We start from the raw sequence: 17,468 nt of genomic DNA on the forward strand, positions 1-17,468 counted from the left end.
TTAAAATAGCTCTCGAACTTTACCCTCCTAAAGTAAAGTATTATAAGGTATCATGTTTTTATTTTCCAGCGAAACAACGTTAGTCACCAGCTACAACTCTATACACGCACGATGACTAGTGTTGTTACGCTACACAACAAAAAGATTTTTCCCTTCAAAAAGTCTAAGTATATGCCACTAGAGTTTTAGTTCAAAAAGATATGTACAAGCCAGTCGGGTGTGCTATCGTGCCAAAATCCCTCGGTCTCTTTTTCCTTGCTGAAAACTACAAAAGAAGGTAAATAAAGGAATAAGTCATATTTGCTTAATTAGTGACACTAAAAGTTATATGAATAATAATGTATTAATAACTCACACACAACTTCACAGGTAACCGAAAAAAACCATAACCGAATGCTTAAATGTTAAGACAATTTAGCTAATGATTTAGGCTCTTATAATAGAAGGCTTTAAATCAAAACACATGGAGTGTTTAAATTTCACAACAGAAGTTCCAGAATAGGAACTAAGCCATCCATAGAAGGTACAGAATGGAGGCTTCTTTAACCATTGGGATAAATTCAGAATGAAAGATTGACCATCCATAAAAATTTTACAGAATGGGGCCAAGTCTTCCATAACTTAGGATCGGCCTGTTCCAGATAATTCATGATACAACACAACCATTGTATCATGCCACAGAATCCCAAGGTTATAACAATTCATCATCTAAACAAAGTAGTGTGATGAAAATATTATGAACACATACTTTCCATTCCACACTCGTAACCTTGCTGACACTTTCATCCACTAATTATATATTCCAACTCAAGTAATTATATCAATAAGTCAATCATCCACAACTTTCCATGGTCATAAATAAACAAGAACTTCTTAAGTTTCCATAATTTGCATTATTTAAAGAGAGCAGCAATAGTGATATAGATAATTTAAAGAGATTGTCTACGGGGTGAACTTGTGCTGAGTTGCTATGTACCTGTCACTAACCGATTACGAAGTTTCGAGAATCCCTTTGCCCTTGATGGAATGAGAAGCTCTTCCACTGCAATTTACTTCTTGAGCTTCAAAAACATATAACAGTAATAACACAATTAACTTAGTAGCAATTACTCAAAAAATCAAATTTCTCCAATGTGTCGAGTAACTTTAAATGAAAGCAAAAAAAAAAGAGTAATTTAGCAATCATTCCAGAATATACACATCTATGAATTATTCTCTTGTGTGGTTGAGATGAAACTTAGAGAAAACAAGGTTGAGGCAAAAATCCCCAAAACAACAAACTAACAGTCATTCAAAACTATCAACTATTGGGAAAACAGTAAATCATTTCTATGATAAATTCTGAGTCCAAAAGATGAATTTATTTTATGAAAATTGAGCTCCTACCTTATTTCTGCAACAACTCAAATTAGATGTGCTTCAAGCCCTAAGCCTCAACTTTCCTGGGGAAAGATGAAATAAGGGAGAAAGGTGGTGCTCTAGTCATGTGGGATTGTAGACAGATGAGTATACAATTGCTGATCGGAGCCGGAGAGTGAATTGTCGCTAGAAAGAGGGAGAAGGAGATAGAGAGAAGGAGATGTTTTGTTCTTAAGAGATAACTATGTGTTTGTGTGTGTAAAAGTGTGATTCACGACACATAAGTGTTGAGGGGGAGAGATTTATATTATTTCCTAAAATAACACACTTAGGGCCCATTTAGTGGGTTTCCCAAGAGTTATTTATTTATTTTTTTCCTTTTAAAAGTAATAAAGTAAAATAAAAATCTTATATCTAATTTAAGAAAAAACACTATAGCTTAAAAGTTCCCATGAACTCTAGGCCAAAAAAAATGGGTCATTACAGTTAGACTATGTTTATCAGCAACCACTCGACCCAACCCCAGCCATTCACTTTTTTCAATATTTAATTGATTTCTACTCCTCCACATCATCTTCCACCTCATTAATATTCATCTAACCCAACCATACCTTTTTTCATGGTTTATCATTGACCACCCAACCACACCAATATATATTTATTTTTATATTATTTTGCAATAACAATATTAATAAATAAAATATTTATCATTGCACAATAAAATTTATGAAAAAACACAATAAATAACAACTAAAAATTATAAAAATAAACAAATGAAAAATATAAGTACAATAATTAAAATACGAAATTAAAAATATATAATTGGTGTAAAACTTTAGCAAAAAAAAACTAAAAAACACTCCATGAAATTGTATTATCAAAGATAGATTATGGGAGGAAAAAAGATGATATTTTTTTATACAAAACTATAGCAAATGCGGTCTTTATATATAGAGAATGAAAAATTATAAATTTAGATATAATTTGTATAATTTTTGGATATAATATATAAAAGATATTTTAATTTAAAATAAAATGTTTATCAACCAATGAAATTGAGTCATTTGGCAAAATCTCATTGGCTGATGTTGTAACATCCCAAAATAGAGCTTGATCAGAAAGTAAATTCCGATACAAAGATCCATCGAAATCAGAGCAAATTTCTTAGAATTCGTGCACAAAATAAAGAAAGTTATTAAATTATATTGCTAGAAAGTTATTAAAAGCAATTTTTGGAATTATTATGAGTGTAATTTGAATAATATTGAGTAAGACTTTTGAATTTAATCGAAATTGGTGTAAGGGTATTTTATCTTTTCACATGAATTTACATTTGTTTCTTGCTACCTTAAAATCATAATGCACAAAATCATGTATGTATCTGTACATGAAATGACTCCAAAGTGTTATTGTGGAAATTAAAGGAGAATTCTAGAAAAATGTGTAATATGTGGTTAAATAAAATGGTGACAAATGTCCTAACTAATACCACATGAAAAATAAATAAAGTTGGGAATATATTTTACTATTATTCAATACATCTTCTTTCTCCTCGTTTTTCCTCCCTAGAAACGTGAACTCCTTCCTCCATCTTTCTCTATCATATTTCTTCTTCTAGTTTTGTTAAGTTTGTCGGCAATCGGGCATGTAATTGGTGAAATATTTAATCAAGGTAGGCCTTCACTTCTATCATATTATTGAAGCATATGAATTGATAAATTTATGAATTTAGGAAACCTAAGTTTTGGCTTTCATAGTTGGAGATTGAAAGATGGTTTATTACTTGATTTTTTCTATTGCTATTTGAGTAAATAATAGTAATATAGAGCATGTTTTGATTGTTAGTTTCAAGCTATAAAAAAATTAACATTTATATGATTATAGGAATAATAGGTGTGGCTTGATTATTTAAGTTTTGTGATTATATTACTTAAAATGACTTCAGTTGTCAGAATATGATTGATCGTAATTTGAAATAGAACTTCTTGTGAAGATTTGAAGATGATTATTTTTGCCCTGTTTTTCAGTCACTTGTTCCGATTTTTGTAGAACAATAGGGACTGCAAAATTTAGCTTACTAATTTTTAAAATAATTTTTGATGAGTCCAGTAGCCCCCTGAATATTTTGGATAATTTAGGAGTTCATTTACTATTTATAATAATTAGTTAGAAAACGTTGACAGAAACTGTCCAGTTTTGATAGTCGGTGGGAAAGTTATGATATCTCCCAAATCATCATGAATTTCTGAATAAATCTTGTTGTTTTATAAACTAGACTTCTTTGGGTATTTAAAAATATTAGGCCAAGCTTCTAAATCCTCCCGAACGAATTTAGAATGTAAATGAGGAATCAGTCCAATACAATTGTTATATTAGGAAGTTGAAGATGAAGGGGAGACTAAGATTATGGTAAATATGAATGTTAATATGAATATATGTGTGAATTTAAGAAAACTTTAGAAGTAAGGAAAAGGGCTTAAGACCAAATAATTAGCATAATATACAGTTAAGAAGAAATAGTTACACTAGAATATAATTAACAAGTATGGGTTACTAATGGTTATGGTGTTTATATTTCGCATCAAGGCAAAAGAGCCAATTTTACGAAGTAGACACAGAATGCACTTGGAAGATAGCGAAATATCAAGGTGAATTAGGCGAATATTCTTAAGCTTGCAAGGTAGCGTATCCCTACCATGAACTTTAATTCCTTAATGTGAACGACATGAACTAAATGTGCAATAATGTATGTTATTGTGTGAAAATAATTGAATCTATGGGGATTGTCACATGTTATTGAACGAGTTCAGTGTTATAACGTGGTTAAACACATGATTAGAGCATGTTGCTGGTGTTATTCTATGTGATACCTACATATATGTTATTACAGATGTAATAAATATGGAGGAAGACCAGACGGTCTGCGGCTGCCCTCAAAGGGACTGACTACTGAGGATTGAAGAGAGAGACCTTGGGTTTCAAATTTTTTTTCAAACGAAAAATAACAAGATAAAACGATAAACATGTTTTAAGGACCTATTTCCCTAACGAACCGACAAAACGAAAAATAACAAGATAAGAGAATCTGACGTCTGTGAGGGTCGGCGGGGATAAGGATTTGAGTGACTGTGCGCGGGTTCCAACCCGTCGGGCAACAGCTACAAATCAGATATACGTTCCGGCTGTGCGCGGATGAATTCCGTCGGGCAGTGGATTCCGTCGGGCAGTAGGTAGCATAGGGAATTATGGATTCAAAGCATTACGTAAGGAATTTGGCCAAAATAATATATTCATTAATTGATTAAAATTATAACAAGCTCTCCTATTTATAATACTAGAATATCCATACCTAACTTTTCAAACAAGAAACAAATACCTATACATATATAGAAAAGATACGGTGAATTAAGAGATAACTATTAATTTAGAGATCCTATATAGTATGCATAATTGCGTATCACATGATTATCACCAAGTTAATATAAGATTTGATTTAAGAGATTTAAATATTACTCGATTCCATAATTGTCATAATATTTAAATAATTAAATCTATGGTGTATTTTCGTTGTTATAAAATAATCTTATGAAAATAAGAAAATTAAAAATGGAAAAATTTCATCATATTTCTAAGGTTCTCATTTTTTTTCAATGTACTCTATCTAGCACAAAAATATGAAAAGATGAGGAAAAATATGAAAAGCATCTATATATGAGATAATTTGATAGTTTTAGCACAACTCAAAGTAAAAATGAGGGAAGTATGTTGCTGTGCTTTCTCAGGAAAAATTATCCATGCGAGATAACATGTATACATTTGGCTCAAATTTGCTACTCTCTAGTCTCTACAAAAGATTGGTCCTTTGATTGGTCATTCGCATTTACTACTTCTGTCCAACTATTTTTTGAATGGTCCTTTGTATTTACTATTTTAATTTTGATTTATTTTTTATAATATATGAAGAATAAATATATTTTAAAATCATATACTCGTATAAACTAAAATCGTGCAAGTTTAAGCTACATAATAGTCAATTTAATTATTGTGTAAGTGACTACTACTATTTAATTATTGTTTAAGTGAATACTATGTAGTTTAAACTTGCACGGTTTTTAGTTTATAAATAATCTTAACAAAAACATAGTTACTGTATTAACAAATTCCAGTTTTATAATATGGGTCATAAATTAAAGCATTGAGACAAATTTTGGTCGAGATTTGAATCAAGTTTAGATTGAGTTCATGTTAGATTAAAGCTGAAATCAAATTTGAGTTGAATTAATGGCACAAGTTTAGGTAAGGTCCAGATAGACCCGACCCCACCCCACCATAACCCGCTATTTGCGAACTATAATATGTGATGGGATTAAGCTAAATGTGATATTAAATCTTACATTAATTGATTAATTCACTTATTTAAATTTTCTATGATCAATCCAACAATTCGAAAAAAATCTATTACTATCACTAGCACGATCAACTTTATATCACAAGTTTTTCTGATTTCATGCAAGATCCGATCTTGCATAATTTACTTAGTAGTACTATTTATTTTGTCAGGTCATAAAACTAAAAACAAATATTCTACAGTTCTTATTTTAAGATCTTAAACAATCACATTTCTATCACGGATTCATGAGACCCTTCACGGGTGATAATTTTAATTTTAAATGATCTTTACCGTAGCCAGAACTAATTGAACCTTTAACTCAGTGGAATCACAAAAAAATAAAATAATTTAATTTGTGGAATAAATATGGTAGTTCAATAATTGAAAAAGGAAATAGACGTTGGACCTCTAAAGCAGGCGCGTGAAGCGGTAGACCTAAAAACAACTTGCCGTAAGGAAGCAGTGCGGTACACGTCATCAGGACAGGTGTTTTAATTTTATACGCTACCGCAGAAGGCAATTTCCTCCTTAAGTCGGCTACCTCAGCTATAAAAACCCTCCTCTTCTCCTCTCTTTTCATACCTAATCTTCTCCCAATTCTCTTCTTCCATTCCTTTCGCTTTTGTCAAGGTACGATTTCTGTGGTTATGATTCGCTTATATGATAAGCTATTGTATTTTCTCCTTGCTTTAGGCTATGGATTGGTTTTTCTTTGGTTTGGATTTTGAGATCTGGATTCTGTGTTTCTCGATGCATCTGTTTGACGATTTGTTTTATTAATTGTTGTCTTGGATCTTGTGATTTTTATTATCAATTTTGGTGTCTGCCGTTCATATCTGTTACGATTCTGTTTTCGTGGGATTATTGTGTGACCTGATCGATTCCAAGGTTTTTTTTCTCTACGTTTACATTCGTCAATCGTTTCTCCTTGATTATTAATTAGGTATTGGTAATTGATCTGTTTTATCTATTAGCTGTTCTCTGATACTATTGTTTTATTAACTGTTGTCATGGATCCAATGATTGTTGTTTTCAATTTTGGTATCTGCTACATATTTGTTACGATTCTGTTTTTGGGAGGTTGTGTACCTAATGGATTCAAAGGTTTTCTTTTTCTACGTTTACAATCGTCGATTGTTTCTCCTTGACTAGTAATTAGGTCTTGATAATTGATCAGTTATATCTGTGAGCTGTTTCCTGATACTCTTGTTTGACAATACAGATGCAGATCTTTGTGAAAACCCTCACCGGTAAGACCATCACCCTTGAGGTGGAGAGCTCCGACACAATCGACAACGTTAAGGCCAAGATCCAGGACAAGGAAGGTATTCCCCCGGATCAGCAGAGGCTTATCTTCGCCGGCAAGCAGCTCGAGGACGGCCGCACCCTTGCCGATTACAACATCCAAAAGGAGTCCACGCTCCACTTGGTCCTTCGTCTCCGTGGTGGTATGCAGATCTTTGTCAAGACCCTCACGGGAAAGACCATTACCCTCGAGGTCGAGAGCTCTGATACCATCGACAACGTTAAGGCCAAGATCCAGGACAAGGAGGGCATTCCCCCGGACCAGCAGAGGTTGATCTTTGCCGGCAAGCAGCTTGAAGATGGCCGCACCCTTGCTGACTACAACATTCAGAAGGAGTCCACCCTCCACTTGGTCCTGCGTCTCCGTGGTGGTATGCAGATCTTTGTTAAGACCCTGACGGGCAAGACCATCACCCTTGAGGTCGAGAGCTCCGACACTATTGATAACGTTAAGGCCAAGATCCAGGACAAGGAGGGTATTCCCCCGGACCAGCAAAGGCTCATCTTCGCCGGCAAGCAGCTTGAGGACGGCCGAACCCTTGCGGACTACAACATCCAGAAGGAGTCCACCCTCCATTTGGTCCTTAGGCTCCGTGGTGGTATGCAGATCTTTGTCAAGACCCTTACCGGAAAAACTATCACTTTGGAGGTTGAGAGCTCAGACACCATTGACAATGTCAAGGCTAAGATCCAGGACAAGGAGGGCATTCCCCCAGACCAGCAGAGGCTTATTTTCGCTGGCAAGCAGCTTGAGGATGGCCGCACCCTTGCCGACTACAACATTCAAAAGGAGTCCACCCTCCACTTGGTCCTCCGTCTCCGTGGTGGTATGCAGATCTTTGTTAAGACCTTGACTGGCAAGACCATCACTCTTGAGGTGGAGAGCTCGGACACCATTGACAATGTCAAGGCCAAGATCCAGGACAAGGAAGGTATTCCCCCGGACCAGCAGAGGCTTATATTCGCTGGCAAGCAGCTTGAGGATGGCCGCACCCTGGCGGACTACAACATCCAGAAGGAGTCCACCCTCCACTTGGTGCTGAGGTTGAGAGGAGGAATGCAGATCTTTGTCAAGACCCTGACGGGGAAGACCATCACCTTGGAGGTTGAGAGCTCGGACACCATTGACAATGTCAAGGCGAAGATCCAGGACAAGGAAGGCATTCCCCCAGACCAGCAGAGGTTGATCTTTGCTGGGAAGCAACTTGAGGACGGTCGTACCTTGGCCGATTACAACATTCAGAAGGAGTCAACCCTCCACTTGGTGCTGAGGCTGAGAGGAGGAATGCAGATTTTCGTGAAGACCCTGACTGGGAAGACCATTACCTTGGAGGTGGAGAGCTCTGACACAATTGACAATGTGAAGGCCAAGATCCAGGATAAGGAGGGAATCCCACCGGACCAGCAGAGGTTGATCTTTGCTGGAAAGCAGTTGGAGGATGGAAGGACCCTGGCTGATTACAACATACAGAAGGAGTCTACCCTTCACCTTGTCCTCCGTCTCCGTGGTGGCTTCTAAATGTTGTCAAATTTGCTATCTGGTGATTGTGTGGTCGTTTATTCAGTCTGTTTGTGTCTTGTGGTTTTATCTGTCGTCGTGAACTGCTGCTGTTAAGATGTTGATGTTCGTTTGATTATCTCTTTTCACCTATTGAACAATTAAGTGGGGTTTCCCCTCACTACTTAAATAAATTTGTCTTTCAGTATTCGTTTTTGTTTTATGCTTAATGCACTGTCTTGCATTGCATCTGATATTTTCTTTGGTGTATTTGCACATTCGATGGCAATCTGCCCGCTATTTTGATTCGGAGTTGTGGTGTATGTTGGAAAGGCGCTCTTGCTTCATTCTTGATATCTATTTTCTGGAGATATTATATTTCATTCACTTGCCTTCTTTCACCAGAGGTTGCATATGTAGTTCTCCTAATCCCATCTTCTTCATTTCTATTTGCAGCTGCTGTCTACTATTTTGATGGGATATTGAGATGTATATGTTGAAAATTCGACGGACTTTAGTTTCAAGGTTTCATTTCCTAGTGTAACGTTTGAAGACTGGACTTTTATCTTCTAAGCCATTGCTAATGTTGGGCAGCCTTCAAAAGCCTTTCCTTGCATCTATAGAGAGTAAAAATTGTATACATAAAGGAAAAATTAGATTTATAAATAGAAAATTGATTTATTATCAATATTTAAGGTATTCGTTTTTTGCTTTAAGATGCTTATGGAGTAGTGTTATTTAGGTAGGGATGTGATCAAATGAAAACTCTAAATATTTTACAAACATATTTAGGCAGTCAATGATTGATGTTGTGTGTTGATATTAAAATCTTGAAATTTTACACTGTGTTGATATTGTAATGAAATTGTATTCAAGTTGTGTTGAGAAGTTTTGAGTTTGTATAATATGTTTGCATTTTATCACTACCTATTTAGGTATATAATACTTCCCTCCATCCCTAAAATTTTGACACATTTTTTCATTTTCGTCTGTCCCACAAAATTTGTCACATTTCATTTTTTACCATTTTTATAGTGGACCTCATATTTCACTAACTTATTCTTACTCACATTTCATTATAAAACTATATAAAAGTAGGACTCACATTCCACTAACTTTTTCAACTCAATTTCTATTACATTTCTTAAAATCCGTGTCCGGAGTAATATTTAAGGGAGAAGGGAGTATTATTAATATTATTTTATAAAATACTAATATTGAATCTTATTTTTAAAATGATTCTTTCCCTTATTTTAATTTATTGTACGCAATTTTTAAGATATTTTGATCTAAATTTTCTTTATTACTATTTGATTTAAGATTATATGTAAACTAGTTCTACGGTCTCTTTTATGTATCATTCTCTATATTTTAATAGAGTATCTTTTATCTAATCGTAGTACGTATATACAGTAGTTAATAATTTTTGTTATAATATTTTGGATTTATCAATCTCGATTGAATTATGAATCGATAATTACCAATACGATATTGATCCAAATTTAAAACATTGGCTACAATATACCCTTCTTTTTTTAATATTTATGCTCTCTTACAATGGACTAATGAAAATTTGACAAGCAACCTGATGATTTATTAAGTTATATTTTAATTTATGCAGTTGAATTAACAAATAAAATTTGCATGATAGTATAATGTGCCACATCAAATAAAATTAATTAGTAGTAATAATAAGCTAAATATCAAATAATACAAAAATTTATTTACAAATAAATAAAAATTTAACACGTAAATAATTTTAACAAAATTACATTTTGCGAAAAGGGAACGATACACAAGAGTCCAGAGAGAGAGAGAGTCATAAACGGTGAATTAATTCTCAATCACAATCTCTTTGAAGATCTGAGCCTCTGAGAAACCATTTCAAAAATCCCTTCTGAGATCTGTCTCTCATGGCTCCCGCCGCTCCCAAGTCCGGTGATGTCATTTTTGCCAGTGTAGATCGCGTCGTAAGTTTTGACAGAAAGTAATTGCTGTTTTCCTTTTCCTATCTTCCTGAATACTAATTGGTTAATTTTATGTTCTGTTACTGTTGATTTCGGGACTCGATTTGGGTAGAACGCGGAGCTCTTTACTCTGACATACGGTGCTATAGTGCGCCAACTGATTACCGATCTGGAGGAGGTGGAGGAGGTTAACAAGCAGCTCGATCAAATGTAATTGATTGGAGTAATTATTTTGCGATAATTTTCTTTGTAATTATGTTGTATTACAGCTGAGTTTTTCAGTACTTGAATTGTTCCACCACAGGGGTTATAATATCGGGGTCCGTCTGGTTGATGAATTCCTTGCCAAATCAAGTGTGTCAAGGTGTGTTGATTTCAGGGAAACAGCTGATGTCATTGCCAAGGTTTTACCTCGTATTCTCTTCTTCATGTTTTGTGCTATTAAATGGAAGGAATCTGTAGTTTTTTTATGCTAAGGGTTACCTCTATGTTTTACCTTGATCCTTATGTTAGTGGAATTGTGCTGATTGGATACGTGATTTAACTTTATGAGATTAAGCACTTTGTTGTTTGAACCTATTTGGAAATCATTTCAATCAAATAACCAGAATGTTTGGATACTGAATTCGAAGTGTATTGAGAACAAGAATCACAAGCATAAAGTGTTTTAGATCTGGAAAAAGTGCTCAGCATATCAAGTAGGCTAGTAGCTCTCTCAAACAATCTTAGCTAAAATCAAATCAGGTTTGCAAGTACTAGCTAGTGACATACATAATACATTTGCTAAAACTGCAGAACATATAACTCATGGCAAACAAGTAGCATCAGCAATGATGAAAAACAAGAGAGCTATCACCGAATAGGGCTTTAATGTATAAAAATCATCTTCTGGAGTTGAGTGTCTTCGAATTTCCTTTCATTGTAATATTGTATTTATAGAGTCCTTACCAAGGTCCCTGCAACACCCTTTTTAATCAAGCTCTTTGACAAAGGCAGCGTCTCTTCTACAAAGGCAAATGAAACCTGTCTTCCACTATGGATATCATTTTATCTCATCTGAAGTGTCTTGCCATACCCCTAACATGCAACTTCACAAATTAACCCTCTGAGTTAGGACAGGCCATTTCTAGAAATTCCAGGCAGTGGCTGAACTGAGAACTGTATCCGCACATTGGGGACCATAGGGGTATATAATCATTATAGTTAGGTTTATTCATGGGCAAATGTAGGTCGTGTGGTGTCGATTTTATGCGAAGTTTTGGGGTGTACATTTGGCTGAACAAGCGTACTCTCATATATAACCTCCATTACGGGCTTGCCTTCTCACTGAACGAAGAATCAGTTTTAGCTTATAGTAGTAATATATAAGTACCAGAGGTAGAGGCTTATGCCTATATTACAAGTAGTATAACTCATGAATTTCTTTTAAGCTCTCCATGTGAACTCAATGCTGAAAGTGTAGTGCAACATGCATAGAGTCTCAATTATTTATATTCTTGCGTTTTTATTTCTGTTCTCAAATCTCAATATTGTCATTCGTCAACAGGTTGGATTCAAAATGTTTCTTGGAGTCACTGCCTCTGTCACTAACTGGGATGCTGAAGGGACAACCTGTAGTCTCATTTTGGAAGACAATCCTTTGGTAGACTTTGTTGAGCTTCCTGATACCTGCCAAGGCCTTCATTACTGCAATATTCTAAGTGGAGTTGTCAGAGGGGCTCTTGAGATGGTGAGCATTTTACTATATGTCTAAATCTACTAAAACCCCTATCCACCATAAATCAAATGATCTAATCTGAGGCTATTTTGAGTGCATTTATGTCGATGTGTCATTTCAGAATCTGATACTCATATTACTTGTGTGAATAAGATCCCTCTTGAAGTGCCACTCATTGGTGTCGTTATTTTTAAATAATCGTGCATTCGTTTTAGAATATTTGGGGAAGGATTAATAAGTTGTGAGCTTATAAGCAGTTAATTCTCTATTAAAGTGCAGACTGCAGACTAGCACTTCTTGAATAATTTACAGAGCTTATTTAATAAGGGCAAAAGAAGTAAGAAGTTGGGTCAGTCGGACATTTGATCTACTAAATTATGCTCCCTTTTAATTTCCCCTTTGGGTTTGCTTTTCCTTTTTTCTCGCCTTCTAAATATTGTACAGTACTTTGTTTAGATGAAGTAACAACAGCTTGTTAGATATAATAGTCATGACCAGATTCATGCGAGTACTACCACACTTTTACAGTTATCATTTCTATTCTTTTGTTTAGGTTTCAATGAAAACTGAGGTCACATGGCTACGTGACATGCTTAGAGGAGATGATGTATTCGAGTTGCAAGTCAAACTTCTGAAGCAAGTGCCCGAGGAGTACCCATACAAAGATGATGAGTAACTTGCTCCTTTTGCTCTCAAGTGGCTTATAAGTTGTAACTCCACTCTTCATTTGGATATTTTGCACTTCTTTTGGTGTAGCTACATTTGTTTGCTAGTGATATTACGTGGAAGGACATTGCCCATATTAAAATGAAAAAAGTAATAAATTTATTAAATCACTATTGCTTCCTCTTGCAGCTCCAAGTATTTAGATATTTGCTGTGTTTGTTTGTGGTTTTGTACTCATATGCTTTACCAGTTATGATGTGTTAATTGGGGCCTAGAATATGACGTTTCCTCTACCTGTTTCTAATTCATCTGATTTATTCATCAATGGATCTAAAACACTTCCATGAATTACTATTACAACCTTGTCTTGGATTAATGTCGATTCCTATGCTAACTTTTGGCATTTCTTTTTTCATTTATACCAAAATCTTCAAATTTTATCAATGGTGTATCAATTTTGTCCTCATAGCAGTGTGGAAAAAACCTGTGAAGCTCGCGGTCTACTTGTTCGATTGTGTTTTGAGATATTGTTGCCAGGTGTCTGTTCCTCATTGGATGAACTTTCTGAATCAATTACGTTGTCAGTTGTCACTGAGTGGAGTTTGACGATAAGATTGAAAACTTGGTCGGATGTAGGAGTACTTCAAAAACCCTTAATCATTTTTTTTTTAATTTTCAAAAGATATCATTGAGTGTCCGAGGATAGAATGGATACATATTGAAAAGTTCAAAAATTAATTGAGGTCTCATTTGATAATGTATCCAGATAAATATCGTGATTTAATTAGTATTGGTTTTATATATAGTTGTTGTTTGGCAGATGATTATTAATAACAAGATAAAAAATGAGGTGTTTAGTTGTTTAGATTATTTCATACAACTACTATATAAGACTAGATTGAACTGAAAAAATAGTTTTTACTCTATTTCAAGTTAATGGATGCATATTTCTTTTTGGGACATCAGAAGTTAAAGTTAAATAAGTCAATTTCTTATTTTTTTTTATATATTATCCCTCGCTTAACTCGCTAAACATAACTTTCTTAAAGTGAGAAGCACTTTTAACTTTCTTAAAATCCACTGACACATCATCATTGCGCTGCCCACCTCCTTCCATGTCGGTGACTGCTGCTAGCGGCACCACCAACTACCCCATTTCCTCGTCGACGCCCACCAGTGTCAACATTAAACAAAGCACACACGCCACTTGTAAACCTCAGTTGTAACTTGTAATCACTCTGTCTTTCTGCCTCTCACAATTACACACAAACCAATCTCTCTTAAGCCCCCAATTCCCAGCACACAACCATCTTTGAAAATTGAGCACCAACTCAATTTCTCCAAGATAATGGCAGTGTGAACTTATTTGCTTGTGATCACAAGCGACAGACGCATAATTATAACTTATAAGTGTGAGCTTGCTTGTCTTCTGATGGACATATTTCATAACCTTATAAAAGCAAAAGAAGTGTGAAAATAAAGTGCTGCTTTCTACGCCCTATAGCGCACTACAATTTAGAAAATCATTAACATCTATGCACTGAATTTCGTTAAGCGTAGCAAGGTCAAATGGAAAAGTCTAAAGATTGGTCCGTGACATCATATATTAATATTAAGTTTGCTATCTAGTACTATAGTATATAAATCAATTGCGCTATAATCATTTGCAGACAACAAAGCACCTGTGCAATCCGTGAAGACATATTTTCTCAATAATACTCTTGTCTTGGATTGAATCTGGTCCTAAATTCCTAATTAATTTGTCACTGCCACTTGAAGAGCTCTCATTGTGTGACAATGGGAAGATTTATTTGTTGAAAGAATAATTCGAGTGATGATGTTGATTTGGTTTCAACTTTAATACTAGGAATCATGCCACTTGGTTTCATATTATCATGTTAGATAAGATTGTCATCTCATGACCAGTAATTTTTGATATATACTCTATCCGCAAATAAAAGTTTCATTTAAATTCAACTCGAATTTAAAATATTACTGGTATAAAGAAATAGGTAGGAAAATACAGTAGAATGAGAATCTTATTTTGACGAACTTATTAATTTTATAATAGAAGGTAAGTTGTTTGTTATTGCAATATTATATAGCAGTAGTAGTAGTAGTAACAATTTAATATGATATATGCCAATAATGTATAGGCGTCCCACTTATTTTATCATCATCTTGGAAGCATTAGTAAAAAACAAATCATTTACAAGTCGCATGGCGGGCGACGGCGACTGCGCGCGGTGCTGCTTCAGCTTCGTGGTGACCTCGGGGCTGGCAGCAGTGTTCCTATGGCTGAGCCTCCGGCCCTCGAAACCAAACCTGTACATCGAAGACTTCTCCGTCCCCGGCCTCAACAAGTCCGGCAACCACAGTATCCTCTTCAAGCTGGGCCTCCGCAACCAGATGAAGGACAAGGGCGTGCGCTACGGCGACATAAGCCTCCTCTTCCTCTACAACTCCTCTCTCCTCGTCGCCAACCACACGCTCCCCGCCTTCTACCAGGGCCACGGAAAGACCGCTCACCGGAGTCACTCCGTCGACGCCGCGGGGGTGCCGTGGGCGGCGCTGCCTGCCAATGGGAGCGTGAGGTTTAGCGTGAGGGCGGCGACGAGGGTCAACTTCAAGATTATGCTGTGGTTCACCAAGAGCCACGCCTTGCGAGTCGCCGGAGATGTGGATGTGGGACCCTCCGGGAGGAAGCTCAGGAACAAATCGATCAAGTTGAAGTCCGGCGTGGCGGGGCCCCGGAGTCGCTGCCTCAGAATGGGCGTTGCTACGCTCTTCACATTCTTCCTCTTGTAATAAACATTTTTTTTTAATTGTTCATATTAATTGGGGTTATTTGGAATCGGAATCTGATTCCCAATGTTTGTTTGAGGGAATTTACATTTTGGATTTTAAATTTTAGAGGTAGTAATAAATTCTTACTCAAATGAAACTAAAATTTAGATGTTTTTCGAATTCAAATTTGATTAATGTGTTTTTCAAAGTCTAATGCTCATTTTCAATTTCATCATTGCTTTTTTTGACGGATGGTAAATTCAGACAAGAGTTGACTATGAGCTGTAAATTTCAATGTGAGTAGTGAGATTTAATTGATTACTTTTTCTTAGTTGTTAAAAGTTTTAACTTTTTTATTTTTTTACTTCATTGTATCTCTTAATTATTTTCTCTCTGTTTTTTAAATTTTATTATTTTTTCTACCTTACTATTATATTTAACTCACTAAACAAAAAGTACTCAAGTCTTGTGTCGAAAAGAAACGTTTTGATTTACTTAGGAAGTGAAAGTTGGCTGTCCCTTGGTTTGGGATATCATCCTAAATCAGTAGCATATGTTACGGGTTATGGCTATTCATTTTACTGCAGTTTGAAGGAGCATATTGACTTACTGATAATTGGAAAGGACTCAAAAATAGGCAAGCTATTAGATTGTTGAGCTCAGTAATTGTGTCTCCTTGTTACATGGTATGACTCTTTGTTATGAATTATCAATCCTATTAGATTAGGCATACCCATTCCTTTCTTTACCCATGGCATTACTCATTCCACTCTTATCTCCATTTCATTCTCACCTTTGACCTTTATTCCATTTCCACATTCATTACATCCCATTGTGCCAGAAACCTAAACATTCTTTTGAGTTTGAGTGAGTTCCATCAAATTTTCTACCAAGACAAAAGCCAACCTTTGTTTGGGAATTGAAATATATCTCCTACTGTTATTAGCATGATTTCATTCAAGTGCATTTCCCGATGTGCTAAAATGAAAGAGAAATATTTATAGGTATTACTAGGAATTTGGAATCAATTTTGGCTGCAACAATTTATAATAAACTTGTGGAACGAAAGAAGTAATTAATGTTATACTATAGTAGAGGAGAAGATTCAAAATGAATTAGCAAGAAGAATAGCCTGCCTGCAACGAGCCTTAGCCTGTTCAAGCCTCTGATTCAAAGTATCTTCCTTAACAGCAGCTTTAAGCATAGTCAAATCCATTTCCATTAGCTTCAAAACTCTGGCCAGCTCTGTCACCAGCCTCTCCTCCACTTTCCCCTCATCTCTCAGCACCTCCGCTTCCTCTAACGCTCTCGCTGCCACGATCTCCCCGGCTGTAACGAGCAGTGCTGCCGACCCGAACTCCCTATCCATGAGCTCCACCAGCTTCTCCAAGAAGTCCATGATCACATACCCTGTTGGCTTCTCCAATGGGATGGCCTTGCTCCTCTTCCACCCTATCTCGAAATTCGGTGGCTCCGGCTTCACCAGCCCCCTTCGACTATCCCGGTCGCGGATGATCTCCGATTTTCTCCGTTTCTCGATCGGGAACTTGTCGGGGCTGATGGTCGTTTCCAGCGACGGAGCCGGGAAGTCGGGGTCGTTTGAGGTGCATTTGAGTGGGAAGTGGGAGTGGCGGTTTGATGAAGGGAGAAGTATATGGAGGAATTGGAAAGTGGAAGCCATGAATAGTAGGATAGGAAGACAAGATAAGATGAGGTTTGGCTGTTGCAATACACATTTTTTTAGATCCCAAATATCGATTTTGCCCTTTACTACTCACA

General features: G+C 35.9%; 4 protein-coding genes and 2 long non-coding RNA genes across 7 annotated transcripts; 4 read left to right on the forward strand and 2 right to left on the reverse strand.

The window, feature by feature from the left end:
* LOC125197018 lies at nucleotides 1–1,622 on the reverse strand. The gene is made up of 3 exons (XR_007171980.1): nucleotides 1,387–1,622; nucleotides 977–1,061; nucleotides 1–265 (listed from the first exon to the last, which is right to left on the reverse strand). It is a non-coding gene; the product is annotated as an uncharacterized LOC125197018 (long non-coding RNA).
* A 1,264-nt stretch (nucleotides 1,623–2,886) lies between these two features.
* On the forward strand, nucleotides 2,887–5,268 carry LOC125196073. 2 transcript variants are annotated; one of them, XR_007171826.1, is made up of 3 exons: nucleotides 2,887–3,031; nucleotides 3,946–4,039; nucleotides 4,250–5,268. It is a non-coding gene; the product is annotated as an uncharacterized LOC125196073 (long non-coding RNA). The 2 variants fall into 2 exon arrangements; XR_007171825.1 differs by lacking the exon at nucleotides 4,250–5,268 and having other exon boundaries at nucleotides 3,946–4,160.
* Nucleotides 5,269–6,272: 1,004 nt separating this feature from the next.
* Nucleotides 6,273–8,760, forward strand: LOC125196069 (polyubiquitin). Its single transcript, XM_048094433.1, has 2 exons — nucleotides 6,273–6,379; nucleotides 6,972–8,760. Exon 2 carries the CDS (start codon nucleotides 6,972–6,974, stop codon nucleotides 8,571–8,573), a length of 1,602 nt encoding a protein of 533 aa, XP_047950390.1. The 5' UTR covers nucleotides 6,273–6,379; the 3' UTR covers nucleotides 8,574–8,760.
* Nucleotides 8,761–10,349: 1,589 nt separating this feature from the next.
* On the forward strand, nucleotides 10,350–13,072 carry LOC125196072 (trafficking protein particle complex subunit 3). Its single transcript, XM_048094436.1, has 5 exons — nucleotides 10,350–10,522; nucleotides 10,632–10,729; nucleotides 10,824–10,923; nucleotides 12,066–12,248; nucleotides 12,790–13,072. Exons 1-5 carry the CDS (start codon nucleotides 10,466–10,468, stop codon nucleotides 12,910–12,912), a joined length of 561 nt encoding a protein of 186 aa, XP_047950393.1. The 5' UTR covers nucleotides 10,350–10,465; the 3' UTR covers nucleotides 12,913–13,072.
* Nucleotides 13,073–15,037: 1,965 nt separating this feature from the next.
* Nucleotides 15,038–15,862, forward strand: LOC125196070 (protein NDR1-like). The gene has a single exon (XM_048094434.1). It carries the CDS (start codon nucleotides 15,042–15,044, stop codon nucleotides 15,708–15,710), a length of 669 nt encoding a protein of 222 aa, XP_047950391.1. The 5' UTR covers nucleotides 15,038–15,041; the 3' UTR covers nucleotides 15,711–15,862.
* Nucleotides 15,863–16,668: 806 nt separating this feature from the next.
* Nucleotides 16,669–17,417, reverse strand: LOC125196071. Its single transcript, XM_048094435.1, has one exon. It carries the CDS (start codon nucleotides 17,368–17,370, stop codon nucleotides 16,795–16,797), a length of 576 nt encoding a protein of 191 aa, XP_047950392.1. The 5' UTR covers nucleotides 17,371–17,417; the 3' UTR covers nucleotides 16,669–16,794.
* Between the last annotated feature and the right edge of the window lie 51 nt (nucleotides 17,418–17,468).

The sequence above is a fragment of the Salvia hispanica genome, chromosome 6 (assembly GCF_023119035.1).
Source record: "Salvia hispanica cultivar TCC Black 2014 chromosome 6, UniMelb_Shisp_WGS_1.0, whole genome shotgun sequence".
In the NCBI taxonomy this organism is placed as follows: domain Eukaryota; kingdom Viridiplantae; phylum Streptophyta; class Magnoliopsida; order Lamiales; family Lamiaceae; genus Salvia; species Salvia hispanica.

Excerpts from the sequence above, each read along its gene's own strand:
- LOC125196072 (XM_048094436.1), top strand. The coding sequence starts at position 10,466 with ATGGCTCCCGCCGCTCCCAAGTCCGGTGATGTCATTTTTGCCAGTGTA. Across the intron at positions 10,523-10,631 it reads TTGCCAGTGTAGATCGCGTC|AACGCGGAGCTCTTTACTCT; the intron begins GTAAGTTTTGAC and ends CGATTTGGGTAG. Across the intron at positions 10,730-10,823 it reads AACAAGCAGCTCGATCAAAT|GGGTTATAATATCGGGGTCC; the intron begins GTAATTGATTGG and ends GTTCCACCACAG.
- LOC125196069 (XM_048094433.1), top strand. The coding sequence starts at position 6,972 with ATGCAGATCTTTGTGAAAACCCTCACCGGTAAGACCATCACCCTTGAG.
- LOC125196070 (XM_048094434.1), top strand. The coding sequence starts at position 15,042 with ATGCCAATAATGTATAGGCGTCCCACTTATTTTATCATCATCTTGGAA.
- LOC125196071 (XM_048094435.1), bottom strand. The coding sequence starts at position 17,370 with ATGGCTTCCACTTTCCAATTCCTCCATATACTTCTCCCTTCATCAAAC.